This window comes from Stegodyphus dumicola, chromosome 2 (assembly GCF_044657685.1).
Source record: "Stegodyphus dumicola isolate Sdum_Otavi_A_Nest chromosome 2, ASM4465768v1".
Classification (NCBI taxonomy): domain Eukaryota; kingdom Metazoa; phylum Arthropoda; class Arachnida; order Araneae; family Eresidae; genus Stegodyphus; species Stegodyphus dumicola.
This window is the reverse complement of record NC_140769.1, coordinates 146,626,249-146,649,180: the sequence shown is the minus strand read 5'-3', so window position 1 is coordinate 146,649,180 and position 22,932 is coordinate 146,626,249. Positions and strand designations below refer to the sequence as shown.

Below are 22,932 nucleotides of genomic sequence, written 5' to 3'. Positions count from 1 at the left end.
GTTTGTTTCCAAAGAAATCGCTGGGTTATGTGGCTGTGATATGCTGCTGCCATTGTGAAAAGGACCTCTGTTCAGCTCTTTTAATTTATTACCTGTAATTGTTTTAAAATATTTGGTGTCACGAGATTAAATATTACACCAGCATCGGGTCCTAGATCCAGGCTTAATGGGAAAATAGGCCCTAGGTGAGGTAAATGCCATCTTGTTCTTGTATAAGAAGGCACTGGCCTTTCTTTGCTTAAAAATCTCAACTTCTGTCCAAGGATTTGTTTCCCAGAAAAAAGGAAGGTATGCACTGGGAAGTTGGAATAAATTTTTAATTCAATTTTATTATTAAAATAAAATTTTCTGATGAAACTGTGATTCAGTTACATAAATGAAGTACCACAGTGCTCTTACTTAGGGCTCTAGTGTATTCCAACTAGAATTATGATTTATCTCAAAAATTTTATGCGCTTGAACACGTTTTACGGTTGTAAACCACTATCTCATTGAGTGTGGGAAGTTTTCCATTTTAGTTTTGTACTTTACGTAGTAGTTTTTAGAATCTGTAGCTTCTGTTTTAGAAATCTGAGATACCGTAGTATGGAAAGTTTGTTGTCTATGCGATGATGTTCTTGAACTCGTTTAACAATCCTGATTACAAAGCAGGATGATCAGTGCCAGGATTTGCTTCAGCAGTTGCTTTCTCCCTATTTCAAAGATTGTGCCTACCCGGGGAAAACATTAGCAGCTATAATATTGTATGACTAGTCATAAATTCCATCACAAATGTTGGCTGCAGATTTCATTTTTAATTGCACCCCATTTAAAACTAATCTTAAAATTCTTCACAAAGATAAAATTTTATATGTATTATGTAAAGCATAAACCTGCTTTGCAGATCTCTAACCAAACACAGAATTTATAGTTTCTTAAATATGTTTATATAAAAAATATAAATATGTTTCTACTTATATTTTCTAATTTGGATACCATTTCCTAATTAACGGATAATAAATTAAAACTAAAGTTTATTCTTAAACTGATAATAAATGAATTAAAATTTTGAACTGTTGATATTCAAATTTAGGAATTTTAATTAACACAAATATGAGAAACTTCATATCTAGAAAACTCAATATAACCAGCAATAAGAAGTTATATATGACATTAAGCTACAGAAATAATTTTTTTATGCATGTTCAATATTTACTACATTCATAAATAATAATAGAATCAAGCACACAGAGAAGAGACACAATACTGAATTAAAAATTTTATTTACATGGATGATGATGTAAAATATACAAATGAAACAGCTCCAAAAATAACAAATAGCTGTAATAATTTCCACATTATGTTAAAAACTACATGCTGTTGGCAATAAAATTTACATTTTGCAAATTGTTAAAAAAATTTACAAATGCTTAAAATTTTTTCTGAAAACTGTATATGTATCTTAAAACTGTATAAATTAAAATTGTATATAAAACCAATAATTTTGCAAGCCTGCAAAGAATTTCTTTAGGTGAAATAAGTGCTTTGCATCACTTAATTTACAACTGTAAAAAGATTTTGAAGCTGCTGTAAACGGAATCTTCTGGAAGCTGTACTTACAGATGTAGACAATCCTTCTGTTCTCAAGGCTCCACTTCATCAACAGAAAACTTATCAATTTTAGGCTTAGGTGACCTAGACTTTGATCTGGACCTTGACTTGTATTTGCCATGATACATTTTCTTTTTCCATTTGTACTTCCGTCTTTCTTTGCTGCGACTTCGACCATGGTCTTTCATTCTTTTAGAAAATAAATTAAAATTTTTTAAAAATATATGGCAACTTGCATTTCAGTTAATTTCCCAAAACCAAACAGCAATGAAGAACTGAAAATCTCTTAAAACTGAAATTTTAGTACAAAGTACAAGTTTATATAGTACAAAGTCTGAAATCAGGATGTCCAATATCTGGACAAGGACCATTAGCCAAGGGTAAGGGGGGAATTATACATATAAAAATAAAAAATTTTCCTCTTACAAAGTTTAGGAACTCAATACAATAACAAAAGGAGGCAGGTGTGTGATAAATGAGATTTTTTTCTCAGAAGTGGTCCAGATTTCTGGATGTTGCTGTTAAACACCTGCTGGCTAGAGAGTCACACCAATAACAATACATTGATGATAATCACATTTTCAGCCCTTGAGTGGCTGTCTGTCATAATACAGAAAACAGACATAAAACCAACTAACCACTGGAATATGAGCAAATTTAACGCCAAAACCCTTTAAACCTATATTTTAGTAACTCCCCAGAATTTAGATTGGCAGAACAAAATATAAATAAGTTAATTCATGTAGTGTTCTTCTATTATGTTGTGGATACTAACATAATAGAAACAGAAGACCAGCACTATATTTTTTTTTTTTTTTGTCAAATTTATTACAGTGCTACCACAAGCAAGCCTTTCCATAATAAAACAAGTCTAGTTCTTTATTTACGCAGATCGTATATAGTTTCCATAATTTTATTAGGCTCTTGAAAGGGGGGGGGTTAAGCATGATCAAATAAACAAACATAATATATCTAGAATTTGAAATTTCTTAGTCTGTACAACAGAAACAACAATTTACGATAGTTTCTATGATCATTCAATAAATCTAAAACAGTAAATATTTCATTACAATTTCTGGCTTGTTTTATATGCAATGCCTATTTATAAACACACAGTTCTTTCTATACCTATGTTACTTTCTACAAAGAAATGCAAAATCTTCATCATTAGTTGCCATATTGATGGATCAGTTTTAAGACATCTCTTAAATCTCTTATCAAGCATTACAAAAATGGTCTTCTGCATTAAAAAATTGGCTAATAAACATTCTCCTGACATTTTGCAGCCTCTTTCAGAGATAAGAAGATAAAAGAAATCTATAATTGCAAGACTAAAAATGAAAAACTCTAAAGTGATAGATCTGCATTGTAGAGTAACATTCTTCCAGTTAAGGGAATACTAGACTTTTGCCTCACAAGCTTCACAAAACGGGAAAAAATAGGTGAAACACCAGAGTTTCATCACTGGTAGTATAGGTATAGTCCCAATAGACTAACTGTACAGCTCTGTCATAATTTAGACCTAGAAAACCCTAGGGAACTCTCTTTCCCTATGATAAAACACTTTTCCCCCACCAAGAGAACGTTTAGCTCAAACAGCCAACAGTATTAATCATTTTACTGATGAAGAGTGACTCACAGGTTTAGCAACAATGTAAGCACAAAATAATGTGTATCATAATGGTCCTGCTTAAGAATATTTTCTCTTAATTCCATTCAGCAACTGATTAATTAGAACCAGATAAACATTCAATAGTTTAAGTCCTTCAGCAACCAAAAAGAGAATAATTGCACAATGGTCTGTTTCGAACATGCCCAGTAACAATGATGTCAGCATGTTTTTCCTGTTTCATGCATTCCACCCACATTTTTTAAAGCAACAAATTATTTTACTAATCATGAGGCTTTTCAATCCGCTTACCATGCTCACTGTATACATTATCAATAAAAAACATTTTATTACACTTAGATACATATAAGAGAATTATAAAATGTTATATAAAATGAATATATTTCAAGAAACCATATATTCAGATTTGTGTTCTATGTAAGGGGTAAAATGTGATTGTAAAGTTTTTTTTGCCAACAAAAGTCTATATGGATTAGACAGACATATTCACAGCAGCACAAGAGTGAGTGTCTTTTTGTTACCAGAAATATTTAAGTCTACAGGTTCATACACACCCACTTAGGAGAATATTGTTAACAGTATCATGGTGGTGGGGGAGGGCAACAGGTTTATATTATCCATTCTACTAGGCCGAGTGACGAAATTCAAGTTGCATTTTTCATGTTTGGAAAGCGTGGTTTAGGATATGTATTAGATTTATATATTGCATTGTTCTACCATAGGTATTTTGACACAAAAATCGGGCTTTTCTGAAATAACATGCCGATTTTTTTCCATATTTCGATTCTACGACTTAAATTAAGCGTAGATATAAAATTTTGTTATTTTTTCGTGCAAAATTTATGGAGAAATTAAAAAATTTATTTTGGCGTACTTTTTCAGTTTGCACCAATCACTTGGCAAACTTCTTAATTTATGGCAACCTATTTTCCTTTCCCTTTTTACACTGTACACGAGAGGGAATAAAAGTTCCCACTTTCAAATAATTTTAACAAAGTTCGTAAATCATATTAGATGTTATTATCATTTTCAACAAATATGTCAAATTTCAAAACTCACCAATATATAAATTCACGTCTATCTTCAGAAATTTTGAATATAAAGCTCTAATTTTCTGCAAGTATGCTTAAAAATACATCTACTCTAAAATTATAATAAAAATTTTATAGGTTATAATTCAAACATTTTTTTGAAAAATTTATAAAAATTATTCAAAAATACAAATTTAAAAAATAAATCATAAAAATGCGTGAATTTTAATTGGCATGAACCTAAATTTCGAACTGTGAAAGAAGAAATCAAGTGCAATAAAATTAAAGACATATTAATAAATACATGCAAATTGAATTAAAATTGATGAGGTAAAATTTTGAGAGCTAATTTTTTAAAAACTGCTCAAGCAATTTTTACAAACACTCAGTAGTTTGGCATAATTGGAGTCGTAAACTGATATATGGAAAAAAATTGGCATGTGATTTCAGAAAAAGTCCGATTTTGTGTCAAAATACTTGTATTAGAACAATGGCATGTATATCTTAATACATATCCTAAGTTGCGCTTTCCAGACAAAAAACGTAATTTGGATTTTGTCAATCGGCCCTGTAGAACGGTCGATATCAAACTTCCCCCTTTTTTTTCAGTGTACATGAATATGCTTACAATTTTTTAATTCTACTATTAATCAAGGATAATGTGTGAAGGTAGCATTTATTCCTCACAAGACAGCTCATTGCTTCACTATTGATTTAAGTGAGGGATCTTCTCCATGACTTTCTTTTTTGGATATGAACCGAAGGAGGATGTTACAGTTGATTTAATAACAGCCCTCTAGTTTTCATGACGCTTTTCTCTCAATTTCTTACAACTTTCCATTAAAAACCAAACATTTGTTTCCTTTACCTGTTATCTTTCTAAAAAAATTTTAAATCACTACAATTAAATAAGATACATTAAGAACAAATTCCAGAGAAGATGGCTTCCATATTACCAATGGGAAGTAACATCAAATAAAATCACGGCAAAACATCGTACAATTAACTGAAAACCACAAAGCTACATAACTAACTGCACATATCCCCACAATACATATTCAGAAACATGTAAAATCCCTTTTTTAATCACCTTATGTGCATGTATGTCTTTATTGTTACGAATTTTGTATATATATGTAAATAATTTTAGTGAAATTAATATGCAAAGTTGTAGTATCTTTTGTATAATGTAACATGACAGTTCTCAAGAGATTGAAGCTTTTCTATAAAAATAAGGTTACACGGACAAGTCCATAAGCTCGCAATGGTTCTGGTGAGAAAACATCATTGGTCCGACCCCGATGTAACTCTAACTGGACCTATCACTATGAAACTGGAACCATATATGGCCCTATGTAACTGTAACTGTATATGCCTTCCTGCAATTTCAAGAAATTGAAGGCACTGGAAATTTCTCAGCAGCCAGGTCAAAACTATATAAGACCATAGACAGCATCAAATTCTCCAATTTTAGCTCAGAGTATTAAGAGATCTCTATGTAAGCTTCATTCTTTTTTCTTCATTCTTCATTCATTAGACACAATGCAATGGAAAATGCATTGTTTGAAGTGGTAAGTACTGATCTTGCTCTAGCTTAATAAGAAGAGCCATACAAGCACTTTTGTCGAAAGTTCCAGAACTGTAAAATGTTTCTTTTGGCAAAATAAAATTTTATCAAGGTATCATTTTCAAACCCATATGCATATAACACACATACATAAAAACAGAGTGGATGTAATGATTACTGACAATCTTAAGAAACACGAATAGAGGGATTGGAGCTTTTAATTTTAATAGGCCCCTTACATTCTCTAAGAGCATCCAGTTTGTGAAAGCTAGGATACAAAAAATTTCAATATACAAACAAAAGAATTTTGGGGGAAAAAAACAGGTATAAACAACATTGTAAATTTTTTGTGGGCAAAGTGAAAATAAAGATTGCAAGAAAATGTGAAAGTGCTAAATGAAGTTACTCTTCAGTTCATACAATAATCACTTCAAATATTGTAATTATTCGAGTAACACAATCCTTTAAAATTCAAAGATTTCATCTGGCTCAAGTTTAGTCTGGAGACCATGGGTTAATATTAAAAAGTTACTATACAGGGTTTGTCCAGAAAGTAATGAGGCTGGTTCCATAAAATTCCTTTATTTAAAGATAATTTTATAGACACTTAATATTCTACAAAATAGCTTCCTTTTCATTAATACACCATGGCCAATGACTCTGCCCCATTTATGCCAGCCTGAAGTTCATACAATAATCACTTCAAATATTGTAATTATTCGAGTAACACAATCCTTTAAAATTCAAAGATTTCATCTGGCTCAAGTTTAGTACTGGCTCAAGTATTAACTAGAATGCTGTTTAGAATACATGTTATGTTTTTATGCAAGTTCTCTAGATTGTCAAAACCCTTTCAAGCTGAATTTTAACTGAGAGAACAGAAGAAAGTTCAGTGGTGACTGACCGTGGCTATACGGTGGTTGGGGCAGCGTTGTGAAGTTGTGTTTTGATACGAACTGAGTCACTTTAGAGGATGTATGGTCCGATGCATTATCCTAGTGCATCGGACCATACATCCTCCAATTGTTTGTGACCTCCAGATGGACACCTACGATTCGATTCCTCAAACTTTGAAGCATTTCGTTGTAAAAATATGCATTAATTGTCTGTCTGGGTAGCTGAACTCTTTGTGCACCGTTCCCTTTATGCCAAACAAGGTAATAAGCATGGACTTCTGTTTTCATTTGTTCACTTAAGCTTTCTTTGGATGGACTCTGTCTCTTTGTTTCAGGATTATCTGAAAAACTGATTCTGAAAAACCCATGTTCCATCATTGGTAATCACTCATTTAAAATAATTAAGGTCACTTGGCACATACCCCAACTATTCATCTGAAATCAACTCAGGGTTTTCTTTCTGCCCATTAGTCAAAACCTTTGGAACCAGCTTTTCACAAATTTTTAATTTTAGCCACATTGTTTGAAGTTTGAGAACTTGATGGATGCGCAGCTTGTTGTTCGCCATCAACATCCTCTCGTTTATCTTTGAAGGCTTTCTGCCACCTAAAAATTTGAGACTTGGACAAAAAATTCTTTTCATAGGATTCTTGTAACATGGCAAGCATCTCAGTAGCCAATCTGTTTAGTTTTACACAAAGCTTTATGAGATATTGCTGCTGGACACTTTACTGCATTCTGAAAACTTAATAACCACTTTCAAGTGTGTATCTGCATCATAAACAAGCTGTGCACTGCAAATGCTTAAGGACAACTGACTTTCGCCAGACTCTGCAGCTGACAGCTCCCCCCCCCCAGGTACAGTCTGCAAACTCTGCCCCTTTGGTCTTCCGCTCATCATGAAAAATCCAGTCTCATTACTTTTTGGATAAACTCTGCATTTCAGTTTCTCTATATCAGGGTTCTCAACCTTTTGACTAATGCGTACCATCTGAACGAAAATTGAAAATCTTTAGTACCACCACTACAAGGTACTACCATCAAGAGTTCAGATCGCATAAATTTGTGAGTGTTAGAGAAAAAACTCAATCAGGATGTTGGGGTTCTAATTTTTGAATTTAATAGTTAAAAAATACTTTGCTTCTTTGCCTACCACCTATACATGGTTATTGAAGTTTTCTTTTGCGTGCCACTAGTGGTACGCAATTTACAAGTGTTAGAGAAAAAACTCAATTAGGATGTTGGAGTTTTAATTTTTGAATTTAAAAATTAGAAATACTTTGCTTCTTTGTGTACCACCTACTTTTCTCCTGCATACCACCAGTGGTACGCGTGCCATCGGTTGAGAATCCCTGCTCTATATGCTTCTCAGTTTTCTCAATAAACATCAGACACATGCTAAATGTATATTTTATACATATATGCACAGGATACAACAAATTCTCTGGTAGTTCAAATGAACATTTTTTAAGATAATTTGAATTACACTTACTTATTTCTCTTCTTTTTCATAGGAGACCTGCCAGAACTACTGCTCGAAGGGCGTGGTGAATATATACGCTAAAAAAATGTTTAAATAATAGTTTAATCACAAACTTCTATTTTTTAAAATAAATAAATAATTTTACTACAGTTCTTAAACAAGAAAATTTTTAGAAAAGCAAATTTAAACTGCACTTATGCGATATTGAACAAAATGTATTACAATTATCTAACTCTGAAGTAAATAACTAAACCCACATCTCAACATTGGGCACTGTAAAACTTGCATTACAAATTAGATAGAAATTTTAATGAAATTGACATTTTTCAATAAATTATTCTTATGTAGTAAATGCCATGTACAGTCAAAAGTCGTTAATCCGGACTCGTTGGGACTTCGGCGATTCCGGATTATCGATCATCAGTTTAAATCTGGTAAGATGGCATGCAGAAATTACAAAATTAAAAATATGAAACCATAATTTATGTAATAAAGAACAAATATGATCTAAAGGGTATCAAAATTTACAAAAAGAAAAAGCTTAATATTTATTTGTTTACTTTATTAAACATTTCTTTCAATGTAAGTTGCTTCGTTTCATGTGACAATACTTTCTCTTTAATTTTATTAAACAGACATAATTTCTTGTTTAGCTACAAAGTTCCACTGCTCAAGTCCTATAATTGCTGTGTTGAGAATACTGACTAATTTGTCAATCGAAATGTTTTCGTTTTCAATAACCTCTGGGTCACTTTCTTCACTATCGGAAGCGAATTATAATGACGAGGAACTTGATTTAAATCATATCAAAGATGGAGTACATCGAGATGAAATGCTACACTTAGTAAGGAATTATAAGCCAAATAAAATAAAAACATCTGTTCTGAAGATAAGGATAGTGCTGACAGATCAACTTCCAATCCGCGGCGTGAAATTGATAAACAGATTTTGGATTTCAAAACATACTTTCGCTTTGTAGATACAAATTACATATTAGTAAATATATATCGGAAATTCTATTTGACATAATGAAAAGTTCAAGCTTACTTTTATGAAATTGCTCTAACAGTCTGCAAAAAATAATAAGCCGGATCCAATTCGAAGATTAAGGAACAACGCAATCTGCAACATTAACTGAATTAGATAATTTTAGCTTTTAATTTACCGTCCGTTACACATTAAACGCGCATGCACACAAACATATTTGCAGCCGTAAAGGTGTTACGCGCACTCGTAAATGCCTGTGCGCATGTGTGAACGCGACGCATGCGCAGAAAGTCTGTAGCTTTGAGGTCTGGATTATAGATCATTCCGGATTATGGGTGTCCGAATTAATGACTTTTGACTGTATTTAAAAATTCATAATGATGATAACACTTCTTTGATGTGCTAAGTTACTGTGTCATCCTAAAGTGGTATCTTAATTATTTCTTTTGCTGTTTAAACATCTGATATATATATATATATATATAACTACCTCCACAGCGAAAGGTTAAATAAGATTTTCCCACAACTGAGTAGGCTTCACCATTTTGAGCTATCTGACAGCTGACTAAGTGAGAAGGCTTAGCTGCTTTTTCATTCACCCTTTTTTTTTGGTTTGAACCTAAACCTTAACAATTTTAAGAGTTCGTAACACTTTCGAATGGATAATTCAACATTTTTTTTTTTAACTCACCAATATTCTAAATGAAAACACATTTTAGATGAGCCAAAGAGCTACTTTGGAGAACTTTGCTGCTATATAATACGGTAAGAATTACCACTACTGTTCATGAATACTAAAGACACATAACTTTCATCATACTTCCTAAATTTTTTAGTAACTGCTCTGGGTTGCTTATTTATAGAAACATTAACTGGCCTAATTTCATTTGTATCTCTCTCATTATTACCATAATTATCTTTAGCAAAACAGTTTAGTTGTTGACTCCAAAGCAGAAAACGCAAGTTCTGAAGTAGAATGCTTTAACACATTGACGACAGCACGGATATTCATTGCTCTTTTCGTTCAGTGGCGCTTGAATTAGCAGTCCGTTTCGTGAGGCAACACAGCGCCAAATTATACTGTTTAATTCTTGCGCGGTTCATGTTACATTTTAAGTTATTTGTTTTGTATTAAATGTTTGATTATAATGTTGAAATATTAATGTATATTGTTGAATAATTAAAATAAAATTTCGTACTATGTATTTTTTTATATACAAGCGTGACCCATTGGTGAGTCATGTTGGCCCGCGGAACAATCAAGCATGACCTACCTGTGGGTCATGCCGCCCCACGGAACAGACAAGTATGACCTACCAGTAGGCCAGGTGACAAAAAAAAAAAAATACAGTGACAGTTACCTTTTAAGTTCAACAAAGTTGAAATAGCTACTTGAGATGATAATAATCTTAACAGATGAAAATAACAATTTCTAGCTTTTAAACTCTAAAGACAGAAGATAACAGCTCAACTCCATCTGCTCTGGTTCATTTGGTATTTAATAAAAAAACGGTGATTCAAAAAGAAAACTTTAACATATTCTGCAAATCATGTGATAGGATAACAGTTTAATTGGAAGGTGCAAAAGATAAACTGCAGCTACAATTTTGATTCTTCTTTATGTAAGCATGTGTTATAATTAAAAAAAAGTTTGTTATCATCATGGTTGGATATCCCTATAATTTACATTATGGCCCCCTGATATGTGTTTTTTTTTTTACTTGTAATTTTACAGAAGAGGTGTGATATGATATTATAAAAACCATTAAAGTTTTTTAGTAAGTAAAAATTTTAAATAAAAAAAATTCAATCAATTTATATTTTATAAGACACACACTCAACCACTCAACAAGTTACTATTATACCTGGCTATTCGCAGCATTCCTTTACATTCAAGTACACAGAATTCCCCTCTATTTCTAAATCTGTGGAATTTCCCATGTGTAGCGAATAACTAAACAAAATTATTTTTAAGTGATGTTTTCTGAAGTCAGTAAAATAATTACATAAATTTCTTTCAAGTCTTTACGAGCTTCACGATTTTCTGGATCCAGTTTCACAGCTTCTTTTAATGCTTCTTCAGCTTTTTTAATATCACTTTGTTCTTGATGCCTACACAAAAGAAGTTTTTACATTTTTAGTTTTTATTAAAATTAAATAGGATAAACTCATATTATATACTTGTGTGCAAAATTACAAGAATTTGCATTAAGTCAAATTTCTGAAAAACTAATGGTTCCCCAGCTACTGGCTCCAAACTGTTCCAGATTCTCTCTAGATACAGGTACACTGAGAATCCGTATTCAGGCTGAATCTCATCTGTAAAAAACACGGTGCTCTACTGAAGTTTGGTCCAAGGCACATGTTGTCTGCACCATGCTACACATGCTCTCTCTCCTGTGTGTTGCCGTGAATGGGACGCACATAGCAGGTCTTCCGGCATACAGCTTCATCTCACGAAGCCTTTGGACAACTGCAGACCATGAAATTTAGGTTACAGTGACAGCTGCTAACATGAACACAGTCATACCTTAGCATTCCTGTGTTGCCATGCTCAAAGTGCCAAATAACGATACCTATTCTTCTTCATTGTGGATCTTGGTCGACCTTGTCCAGATGCTCTCGATATGGATCCAATATCCTGAAACTGTTTCCACAAATTGCAGACAACACTGATAAAATAAACTGCACATGACATTAGGTGTTACATTGAGCTCTGTAGCCACCTGCACTTGTGACTGGCCTGCCTCCCAACCTACTGACAATTCTCCATCTCATTTCTTCACCCATACATTATTCATGGCTACCTATTTTATGTCATACCTCATTAAATTTACACAACTCTTGCAAGAATCCAGAGAATATCTTGAAGGAGTACGAGCACGGCATAATCAGTACCTCTGGTTCAATAATTTTTATAAAAACAGACATAATTTGCAAATTCTCTTAATTTTACCCACTGCTGTATAAACTTACTCTGAAAAATAACATAACCAGAAAGTCAAAAGTTTTCATTATTTAACCATTTGTTATAATATCTTTCAAACTACGTTATTATCTGAATGTGAACTTACAAGATTTTTAAATACACAATAATAATAATAATAATAATAATAATAATAATAATAATAAAACTACTTCAGCATGTTTTTCCTTATGCTACTTTTTGTCAGAAAATAGAGTGTTACTCTATTAGGGATACGTTATTGATAAGTTGTTGTTGTTGTTCCCTTACCTTGATAATGGCAAACAAATAAGGCATGAATTCAAACAAATCGCTGGAAATATTTCAAAGGTACAGCCTACCAAGCATCTTCCAGAATTTCCTATAAAACAGATGGTATAGTCCTCTAACCACTATACCATCTGGGTGACACTCTAAATATGTAAACTACATATATGAAGTGGAAACTTGCATCACTTACGCCTCACTTTTTGAGCAATTTGGTTCATGAACAAATTATCTGAAGAACAAATGTCGAACAGTGTCTTGAATAAAAGCTTATGTCGGCAATATAAGATTTTGTAAAGTTTGCGTATATTGAAATATGTCCAAGAAATTAAGGGATACATTAAGGGTTCATAAATCCAGGTATAAAGTACCAGGGGCAGGTCTAGAAAATAACTTTTTCCTCAAGGCAGTTTTGGAAAATTCGGGCTTTCTTACTGAAACCCCGTGCTAATCAGAGGGTTAATCAATGCCACATAACTAACACTCAGTGCCTTCTGGAAACATTGTTTCAATATTTTTCATTGTTTGTAAATGTCAATTTCATTGTTAGACAATTAACAAAGTCTGGCAGCAAGTGAATAAAGAATATGAATTCTGTCTCAAAAAAGCTTATTGCCAGACTGTGTTGCAGGCCGAGTTTTTGACATTAAGAAATTACCAGAGAGCCACAAAAATTATCTCAACAAGGAAGAACTATAACAACCTTGTAAGTAGCAACAAAAAGGTATTATGCAGAAAATGTCTTGAAGGAAAAAGATGGAAGAGAATATGATCCTAGATCTTTGATCTGTGCAAAATTGGGTAAGATGCAAAGTTTTCATGTCACAATATCACCTTGATAAAACAGCATCAAACTAAAGCATAAGTATTTTCAATGATAATGCTATCTCTCATTTTCGTAGGCACTCCCATGTCTCACTCCCCAGACTGTGTGCCTCTTCTCCAATGACCGGATAGCATCTTTTTTCTTGTACTGCTCTGTGAGATGTTCTTTCATCACACTTCTTTATGACTCTCCCGACTATAGAGGAGATTTCCTTTATTTATTGGACTGCAAGACACTGTATGCTTGAAACAGTCTAGGTGAGGTTAATTAAAAAAGCAGAGTGGTGCTTATAGACAAAGATGTAAGATGGCCCCTAAAGACGATACATCTTTCTCATCATTTTCCACTTACGCCATCTTCTTTCCACATTTTCCTTTGTACTAGTACATTTTACTGTACAAGTACAGTAAAATTAAATTTTCATCTATTTTATCTGTTTAATACTGTGTTTATTTTTTTATGTATAATGATGTCTACTAGCTTTGGGTTAAGAACTTGTGTACAAAGTACTGTTGTAATGCTCAAATTAGCAATCACCTACGGTTCATGATTAAACTGATAAATTTCACATTAATTCCTAATGGGAAAACTGTTTCAATTTACAGCTTAAACTGTGCAGAAGCCCACCAAAGCCCGACTCCTGTACTTCTCAGTTTCAAAGGTTAATCATAATTCTAGCCAGAGAGCACCAGAGCTAAATAAAAGGGCCCCCATACTTGTTTTATGTAAGTGAAACATAGTTTCAGCACACAAATTTTATTTTAAAAATAAATATACCTCTAAAATGGATTATAACTTCTGAATTCATGCCTGTCTTTCTCTGGGGGACAAACGCTTTGATGAAAAAGACTTTAGGAAAGAAAAAAGTCCATCCACATGTCAAAGGTTTATTTTCCAGGTAGGGCAATAAATTTATGAAAGCGGGTAAAATGTTTTGTCCCCAAAAGTATTAACAGCGATTACCTAGGTCTTCCTCGTTCAGTGCTATTGACTTCTTACTGCAGCTTTGAACTACGCAAACAAATACGGGGGACAAAAATTGTCACTTATGCAGACCTTACATTTATTCACATGTTGTCATGGGATCAGATTCAGGGAATTTTTTTTGCCTAGTTTCATTTTGCTTGACAGCTAGAATTATATGGGCAGGGTATCTCAGTCAGAAAACATAGTCTTTTTGATTTCGAAGCTACAATTCTCCATTAAAAGTTCTTTCCATACTCACATATTGTTTCTAGCAATCTCTGTTTTTTCATTAATGAAGATTTAATCATTTTATTTTTTTTTCACTGGTGTGCTGTAAAAAGAAGTCCCCCCTCAATTGAAATCATACATTGTACTGTATATTTACAGCCTAAATTCAACCGAAGGTCAGCCGAGCTATTTCTTAGTTCTTTATCTGAAATTTGAAGTCGAATCGCAGCCCCAAATAAGACGAGGTTCGATAATTTATTTCTTTTATTTAACTACTTATAATTACTTTAATAATTTACTAAATATTTATTTATATCTTCATATTTTTTAATTTTAATTTCATTATTTTAATTATTACTTATTTTATTCATTTATTTTTTTCCGTTCTTCCTGACAGGCTTCTAGAGGGTTCCGGCACTTCTGATTTTAGAAATTAAGTGCTGTTTCAATTTTCATGAACCAAGATTTCATTGTATTTTGATAATTTGAATCAGAATGCCTGCTCAGTTACATTCTAATATACAAATTGGGAAAAAGTGAGCATTTTACATAAGTTTTCTTAAATCAAATAAAAAATATTACAGCAAAGCTTTGATGGTTTAAAATAACTGACTGCGGAACTCATACATGGATCTGAATGGTTGCAGTCAAGAGGCTGTGCATTATGTTGCTGCATCTAGAGTACAGCTCCTGACCTAGTTCGGTCGTTCTCGGAACACAACTTACTCTTGAGATTCTCTCCTCTTCAACTCACGATGCAATTGACGATAGCCTCAAAAATGCACATTCTCGCAATACACTAGACTGACTATCATGCTACTCCGCATACAGGCAGGGTTTATATAGCTTCTGGGCTTTTTTCGAGAACATTCTAGCCCAAACCGGTAAGAATTCATTCCAGAATATTCTCTCTCTGTCCATTGCATATCACCAATTTTGTCACCAAATGGACGATTTCATGCCAAATATGGCAACTCTGCCGTCCCTTGCTATTTTCTGGCAACCCTAAACTGCCTCATGGGGAAGCTCCTTACAGCGGCTGGGCATTTTGCAACAATATTTAAGAATGATATAAATCTATTAAATATGGACATTTTGTTTCTACTGAGCACATGTATTGCTAAAGTTCTGACACTTGAGACAAATCTCATTTTGATCCAATGAGGATTGATATAACCATCAATCCATATCATTACAACATAATCAGAAGGAGCAAAATGTTGTTATCCTCAATCATCCAGGCATCTACAAAAAGATATACTAAGTACCATGTACAATGGCTTAACTGTACAAAATAAATTTCAGCAAAGAATCTTGTTTTTATACCTCATTTATAACCACAGGGGTACTACAAAATACTTGCACCTGATTCAAACTAAATAATAAATCAGGCACAGATAGAAGTGGATACAGCATTGATTGCACAGGTATAGTCCCTTGCACTAACTGTGCAGTTCATCTCCAATTTTGATACAGAACACTCTGGAGGGCATTCTGAAGATCTTCTGCCCTACCACCCTCTTAAGATGATTTGGCTCACCATGTAATTCTGAATGGTACCTTGCTGCACAGAGCTATACACCTATCCATGTCTTCTCTAGGATTCAAAAGGATGCTGATTGGCTTACCAGTATATCCAGGATGCTGATTTGCTTTCCAGTATACCAATCAGCATCACTAACCACTATACTGGCTGAAAGGCACATAATAAATGAGAAAAAAAATTATTGACATAATAATAATGAGTCATATTTTATGAATTTTTCTTTTTAGCAACAATATATATTCTTGTGACATGTAATACTATATAGATATATACCATATATTTCTATGCATAAGCTGAAAATTCTCAGAAAATTGTCCTAAAGCTAAATTGCAAGGCTCACCTCATATACAGATTTGTTAATCTTGCCAAAAAAATATAGATACTTTTCTGTTAGCCGGATGCAAATCCCGAATATGCCACTTATTTATATACATATATTTTTTAATTTATGAAATGAGTTGTTTTATTTTTGAAACTATATTGCTGATTTTTGCATCATCGTCAGCACAGGGAAAGGAAAAAAAGACTAAAACAGATACTACAGATTCTACACAAGACCACAAATGATTGGATAAAATGTTCTAACTTCAGATAGGGTTACCAGAGTTAAAACTATTGTCATCGGCATTTTACTTTACCATGCATTCATTGGAAAATATTCCACCCATTTCACTTGTTTAAAAATATACTTTCATTTCAGCACATATAAGTTTGAATTTTGGGTAAATTTTTTAAGATGCATTCTCAATTCATATGTGGATTGGCTTATATTCAGAAATATATGGTATTAAAAATTCTGAAGTTCATGTCAAATGGACAAAACATTTACAAGTAAAATAATACTTGCCAAATTATTGTCCAAGTTTGTTTTCTCTACAAAACCAATTTCCTTAACCTTTTCCAGTTCCACTATAATGTCATAGAGAGTTTTGAATCAAGTATATGGACTTGTTTATGTTCTCATAAAGTAGACTACTGATTGTTACTTATTTTTTGATGACTTACAAGTTATATGCACATTTGGAAAAGCATCCATTAAGCCTCACCTATTTTAAAATACATTACAAATATTATACATTATAATCTATTGCTTTTAGTTTATTACAAATACACAAACTCTCTGAAATTTGCTAAAACGAAATTCTGAACTTATGTATTTCAGCTGGGTCTAGGACTTTTCGCCGTCGCCATTTCACCATTGGGATGTTTCACCATCAGGACCTTTCACCGTCAAGACACATTTTCTTTACATGACTGTATTATATCTTGCTGTATTATGCTCGTATTAAATTTATTTGGTTTAATAATTCTACTTACCTTTTGAATACTTAATAAAGGTTGCTTGTAATATACAGGGTGTTTATAAAGTCCCGGACCCATTTTGATGTTTAATAACTCATAAAATAATGAAGATATAAACAAACTTATCGCATGGGGGGTAATGTTACCCGCGTCCGTGATTATCCTTAAGTCACACGTGCCCCCTGGGTGGTGCTAAATGGGTAACTGTCACAAAGTCCTGTGGCATACTGGGGTTCAGTGGGATGAGGTTCGGTCTGATGATGAGTAATCTTATGACGACCCAACGGACCGCTCTTCCCTGGGAAAACCGGCGATTGTGGGGAGGATTTGAAATTCCGAGGACCTTTGATCTTGAGAGGAGGGGTCTTGGAGGAAGCAGCCATGTAGAGGATACAGGAGAAAAGCTGAGTTTTGCGTCTCAGGCCGCCAGATAGTACAGGAGCCCGGGGCAGCCTAACCAGCATGTCCTGGCTGCTCTATCAGCTGGTGTATAATCTCACCTGCCTTGTAGTTCCAGGTGGTCCCTGGGTGGGGTCCTGCATGGCAGAGCGGGGGGGCTCTTCCGAGGTCACTACTGGCTGCTGAATCTGGGGCTAGCCCCTCCAAACTGGCTCTTAGAAAATCGGAAGGAATTTTTCTCCCCCTTCCTTCAATCTTATACCAAAATGGATGCTTGTAATACAAAATTAGATAAAAACGCATCTTCTGAAATCCCCACTATAACCACTGTAATTCCTTCTGAGGGAGTGAATGTACCCTCGGGTGCGGACACTCTTCTCTTTAGGACTACAGAAACCAGAACCGGTGGTGAAAGGGTGAATGTGCCTTCGGACACGGACGCCTTGAACCCAGTGGGGATGGATACTGACTCCTCTGTCAGAAGTACTGTGCCAGATGCGCAAGCGGATGACCAGTCACCAATGATGGAGGTTGTAAATAAAAAAAGAGAAAAAAGGCAACGCCAGAAAGAGCGGAAACGACTGGAGAGGGCCATGGAAGGAATCTCGATCTCTGGGGAGAAGGGAGCGAAAGAGAAAACAGATAAAGCTGGGACCTCTGGAGCAACCTCCAAACCGGTGAGGAAGAACCATCCAAGCAATGAAGAGTCTCGTAAGAGAGAACGCATTGCTGGTGACATCCCGGAAATGGCCCTCAAGAAACGACGGCTATATAGTCAAGCTGCAAGAAAGGCAATCACTCTGCGAATCGTCTGCAAGGATGATTCCAGAGACATAACATCGGTGGATTCAGATTTCATCACCTCTATAATTGATGATCGAATTATAGATGGCTCTATCACCACCTGCAGGGTCCACAAGACAGTCCTGCAGCCGAATGGCCTCAACATTGCATGTGAGGACCAGGAGACTGTGGACGTCCTGAAGACTTTAATTAATGACCTACCCGGCCCTGAAGAAAACCATCCAGGTTATCATGCCATGGCTCCCGGAGACAGACCCCCCATGAAGAGGTTTTTCGCTTGGTTTCCTGGAAACAGGTCACCAAAAGATAACATCAAGCTCCTTGATGCCTGCAACAAGGGCCTTGATGTTAAGAAGATCGCCATCAAGGCAGTTATCCCTGGAGACGGAGGTAATACCTTGGTGCTGGGAGTAGAACATGAACTTATGGATTATCTGGAGGCCCAGAATTTCAAACTTTTTTGTGGTGCCCGTGGCTGTGTACAGTTGAAGGAACCAAGGCAACAGGAGAAATCAATTCCTTCGCCACAGTTGACGGAAGAAAGGGAGACCGAAAAGGAGTCGGAACCAGAGCTTTCTTTGGAGGCTCTGGAGAAGACACCTGAATAGGTCTCCCTTGTCACTACTTCCTTTGAAGTAGTATGCTAAGGATGCGGCTTTTAACTAAGTCTCTCCTAAAATCCTTCAGGATAAGTTCTTTTCTTTCATTTAACCTGTTTTAATGGTTAAGGTTAGTCAGTTAAACTTGCAACATAGCAGAGCAGCTTCATATAATTTAGCTGCTCAATTAGGTAAGCAAGACACTTTTGTTGCATTAATTCAAGAACCTTGGGTATACAAGGGTAAAATCCTTGGTAGGCCCATGAACGCGCACTTCTTTTCGACAGAGGGACCTGATAAAAGACCTAGAACTAGCATTTACATTTCTAAAAATATAAAGGCTATGAAATTATCCCAATTTACATCAGAGGACTTAACTGCTATTGTAATTAAGGACATAAACAGTTCACTGAGAGGAAACATTTGTTTTTGCTCAGTTTACATGGCTTATGACCTTAACATTCCGCAAGAATTTATAGATCTCGTGAGCTTCTGTGAAATAAACAATATTCCTATGGTTATTGGTGGTGATGCTAACGCTCACCACCTGTCATGGGGCAGTTCTGATACTAATCCTAGAGGAGAAAAACTCATGGAATTTATAATGAATACCAACCTAACTTGGGTAAATAGGGGAAATCGCCCCACCTTTGTTAACAGAAGAAGAGAAGAAGTCATTGACCTCACATTAACTTCATCTGATATTTATAACCTTATTGAGAATTGGCATGTAAGTGACAATCCCTCACTTTCTGACCATCGCCTTATACAATTTTGTATTAGAGATGAAATTCCAGTTGAATATTTCAGAAACATTAAAAACACAAATTGGGACCTTTATAAGGATTTCCTGGTTTCTAATGTTATTAACCTTCAGGTTTTAGACAATAATTGTACAGTCGAGGAGCTTGATATTCAAGCAAACAACTTGACAAATTATTGAATCATCATTATGACATCATTATTGAATCTTATCATGCATCATGCCCTCTCAAACGAAGGAAGTACTCTCCTAGCAAGAGAGTTTGGTGGACCAAGGAGCTTGAAAGCCTCCGCCTAGAGGTTCGGAGAGCGCACAGGAAAGCTGTCAGAAATAAATCTGAAGTTAACTGGTCTAACTTCAAAATTCTACAAAGGAAATTTAAAAGTGAAACCAGGAAAACTAAATACAACTCATGGAGATCGTTCTGCACAGATATTCTGTCCTACCATGAGACTGCCAGAGTACATAAGATTCTTAAAAGATCTCAGGAGTCTCAACTCTCATCGGTTATGCGACCTGATGGCAGTTATACTATAAACCCTTTGGATACACTTTCGACCATGTTGAATTTTCATCTGGGGGACAGAAGTGTCACCTCTGACCCCCAGGAAAATCCATTGGAACTACTTCATAATCCATTAGATCTGGATTTTGCTAAGACAACTGTGAATTTTGAAAAGGCTAAAGCGGCCCTTGATGTATTTCTTCCCTTTAAATCTCCAGGGAACGATGGCATTTACCCAATTCTGCTTCAGAAAGACTGGGATATTTTTGGTCACATTCTCGTGGACATATTCAGGTCCAGTTTGATTTTAGGATATGTTCCTAAGGTCTGGAGAACTTCACGAGGTGTGTTTCTTCCTAAACCAGGAAAAGATACATATGAGAAACCAAACTCTTTTAGAATGATCACGCTAACATCCTTCCAGCTTAAGCTGTTGGAGCGATTGATTTTCTGGCACCTCCAGTCAGATAATAATCTGAAACATATCTTTGGCTTAGACCAACATGGTTTTAGGCCTGGCTTCTCCACTGAGTCGGCCTTACACCAACTCGTGTGGAGAATAGAAAAGACAATTATAGACGGACACTTTGCCATTGGGATTCTACTGGATATTGTAGGAGCCTTTGATAACATCGGTTTCGAGAAAATACATAAGGCCCTTACTGGAAGTCATATTCACCCTATGATAACTAGATGGGTCATCTTCATGATTAAAAACAGGAATATCTGTGTTAGTCTCACTGACTATGAAGTAAAGAGAGATATTACTAAAGGGTGTCTGCAGGGTGGTATTCTTTCTCCGTTCCTGTGGAACCTGGTTTTCGACTCACTCTTAGTACTTCTACGGGAGGAACCTGGCATGTCACAGGCTTATGCAGATGACCTTATTGTGTTATTACAGGGTTTCGATATCGGAACCCTACATAATCAAGCTCAGCAGATCTTAAATAAAGTTTCACACTGGGGTGATACAAATGGCCTTTCTTTCTCTGCTGAAAAATCTGAGGTCATAGTTTTCACGTGGAGAAGGAAATGGAAACTGGCAGATTTATATCTGGGTCACCAGATTATTAAGCGTAAGGAATGCGTTAAATACCTAGGATGTTACCTGGATAGTAAACTTACATGGATCACCCATATAAAAGAAAAGGCACAAACTGCCACAAATGTTCTAGTACTTTGTAGGCGAATCGTTGGTAAACAATGGGGCCTTAACCCAAAATCTACTCTATGGATTTATACTGCCATTGTCCGGCCAATGCTTTCTTACGGATGCGTGGTCTGGAGTAATGTTATTAACAAAAGCTCGTATTTAAACATTTTACAAAAGGTGCAAAGACTTGCTTGCCTAAGCATTAGTGGGGCTTTAAATAGTACCCCTACTGCTGCATTAGAATTTTTACTGCAAATTCCACCCTTGAAATTATTCTTGAGCGGAGAAGCAATTAAAGCCATGTATAGATTGAATAAAAATGGCACATGGTGCCAAAGGACAGGTTTTGGTCATAAAAGCCACCTGAAAAGCCACATTGACATATGCCTGGACTTGGGCAATGAGATCCCTATAATCTATATGCCCAAAGATGCAATTACTAAAACAATAGTTCCAGATAAACTATTTTCAACTCATATACCAAAAAGGAATGAGATAGAATCTCTAATTGGCCTAATTCCAACAGGCTCAATTGAATGTTACACAGATGGATCAAAATCCAACTTCACTGGAGCTGGAGCTATTATAAGGACCAAGGGATCTGAAGAAGATTTCATTAGATTTCATCTATACCTTGGTAAGTTTACAACTGTTTTCCAAGCCGAGGTTCTGGCGATCAATATGGTCGCCAAGGAGCTCTTAGCTAAAAATACAGTTAATAAGTACATATATATTCTCTCTGACAGCCAATCAGCCATCCTTGCCCTGGCTAATCATGTCAAGTTACAAAACTGTGTTTTGAACTGTACTCAAGATCTCAATTCTCTGGCTCAGGCCCATAATATCATTAGTTTAGTCTGGGTCCCAGGTCATTGTGATTTTGCTGGAAATGAACTAGCTGATAAAGTAGCTAAAGATGCTTCGCAACTCCCCATGTCTGGCCCAGAACCATTTTACCCAGTTTCATATCAAACGGTTAAAAAAGAAGTAAGAAGCTGGATAAAGAACAAACATGATGATATATGGTCTAAACTTCCAGACTGTGCTCATTCTAAATTGGTGCTCAGTACACTTAACTTTTCAGGTAAACTCATACACCTCAGTAGAACTAACTTACGCCAGGTAATTCAAATTGTTACTGGACATGCTTATCTAGCTAAGCATCTCCACAAATGTGGTCTTGTTGAATCTCCTCTCTGCCCAGCTTGTGGAGAAGAAGAGGAAACATCTTTTCACTTTTTGGGACGATGTCCGGTGTTCTCTGTCCCTAGAAACAAATTCCTTGGGTTTCCCTATATTACCTTTGATCAAGCCCTTTTATACGAAGGGCTCTCTGGCATAATAGGGTTTCTGATGTATACTAAAGACCTACAGGTAAGGTGAATATGGAACCACAAGAAACAAGCTTTGAGACGCCCTGTGAGT

The 22,932-nt window shown here is 35.1% G+C and overlaps 1 protein-coding gene across 3 annotated transcripts in view; it reads right to left on the bottom strand.

Moving 5' to 3' along the window:
• Nucleotides 1-1,245: 1,245 nt before the first annotated feature.
• The window catches only part of LOC118192104 (tetratricopeptide repeat protein 14-like), a 144,805-nt gene continuing 123,118 nt past the window's right edge, over nucleotides 1,246-22,932 (bottom strand). For all 3 annotated transcript variants that reach the window (XM_085811206.1, XM_085811207.1, XM_085811208.1), the window contains 3 exons: nucleotides 11,191-11,296; nucleotides 8,207-8,274; nucleotides 1,246-1,779 (listed from right to left, as the gene is read on the bottom strand). In XM_085811206.1, the coding sequence (XP_085667332.1) occupies nucleotides 1,623-1,779; nucleotides 8,207-8,274; nucleotides 11,191-11,296 (331 nt within the window). In that variant the 3' untranslated portion in view covers nucleotides 1,246-1,622. The remainder of the gene's footprint in view (nucleotides 1,780-8,206; nucleotides 8,275-11,190; nucleotides 11,297-22,932) is intronic.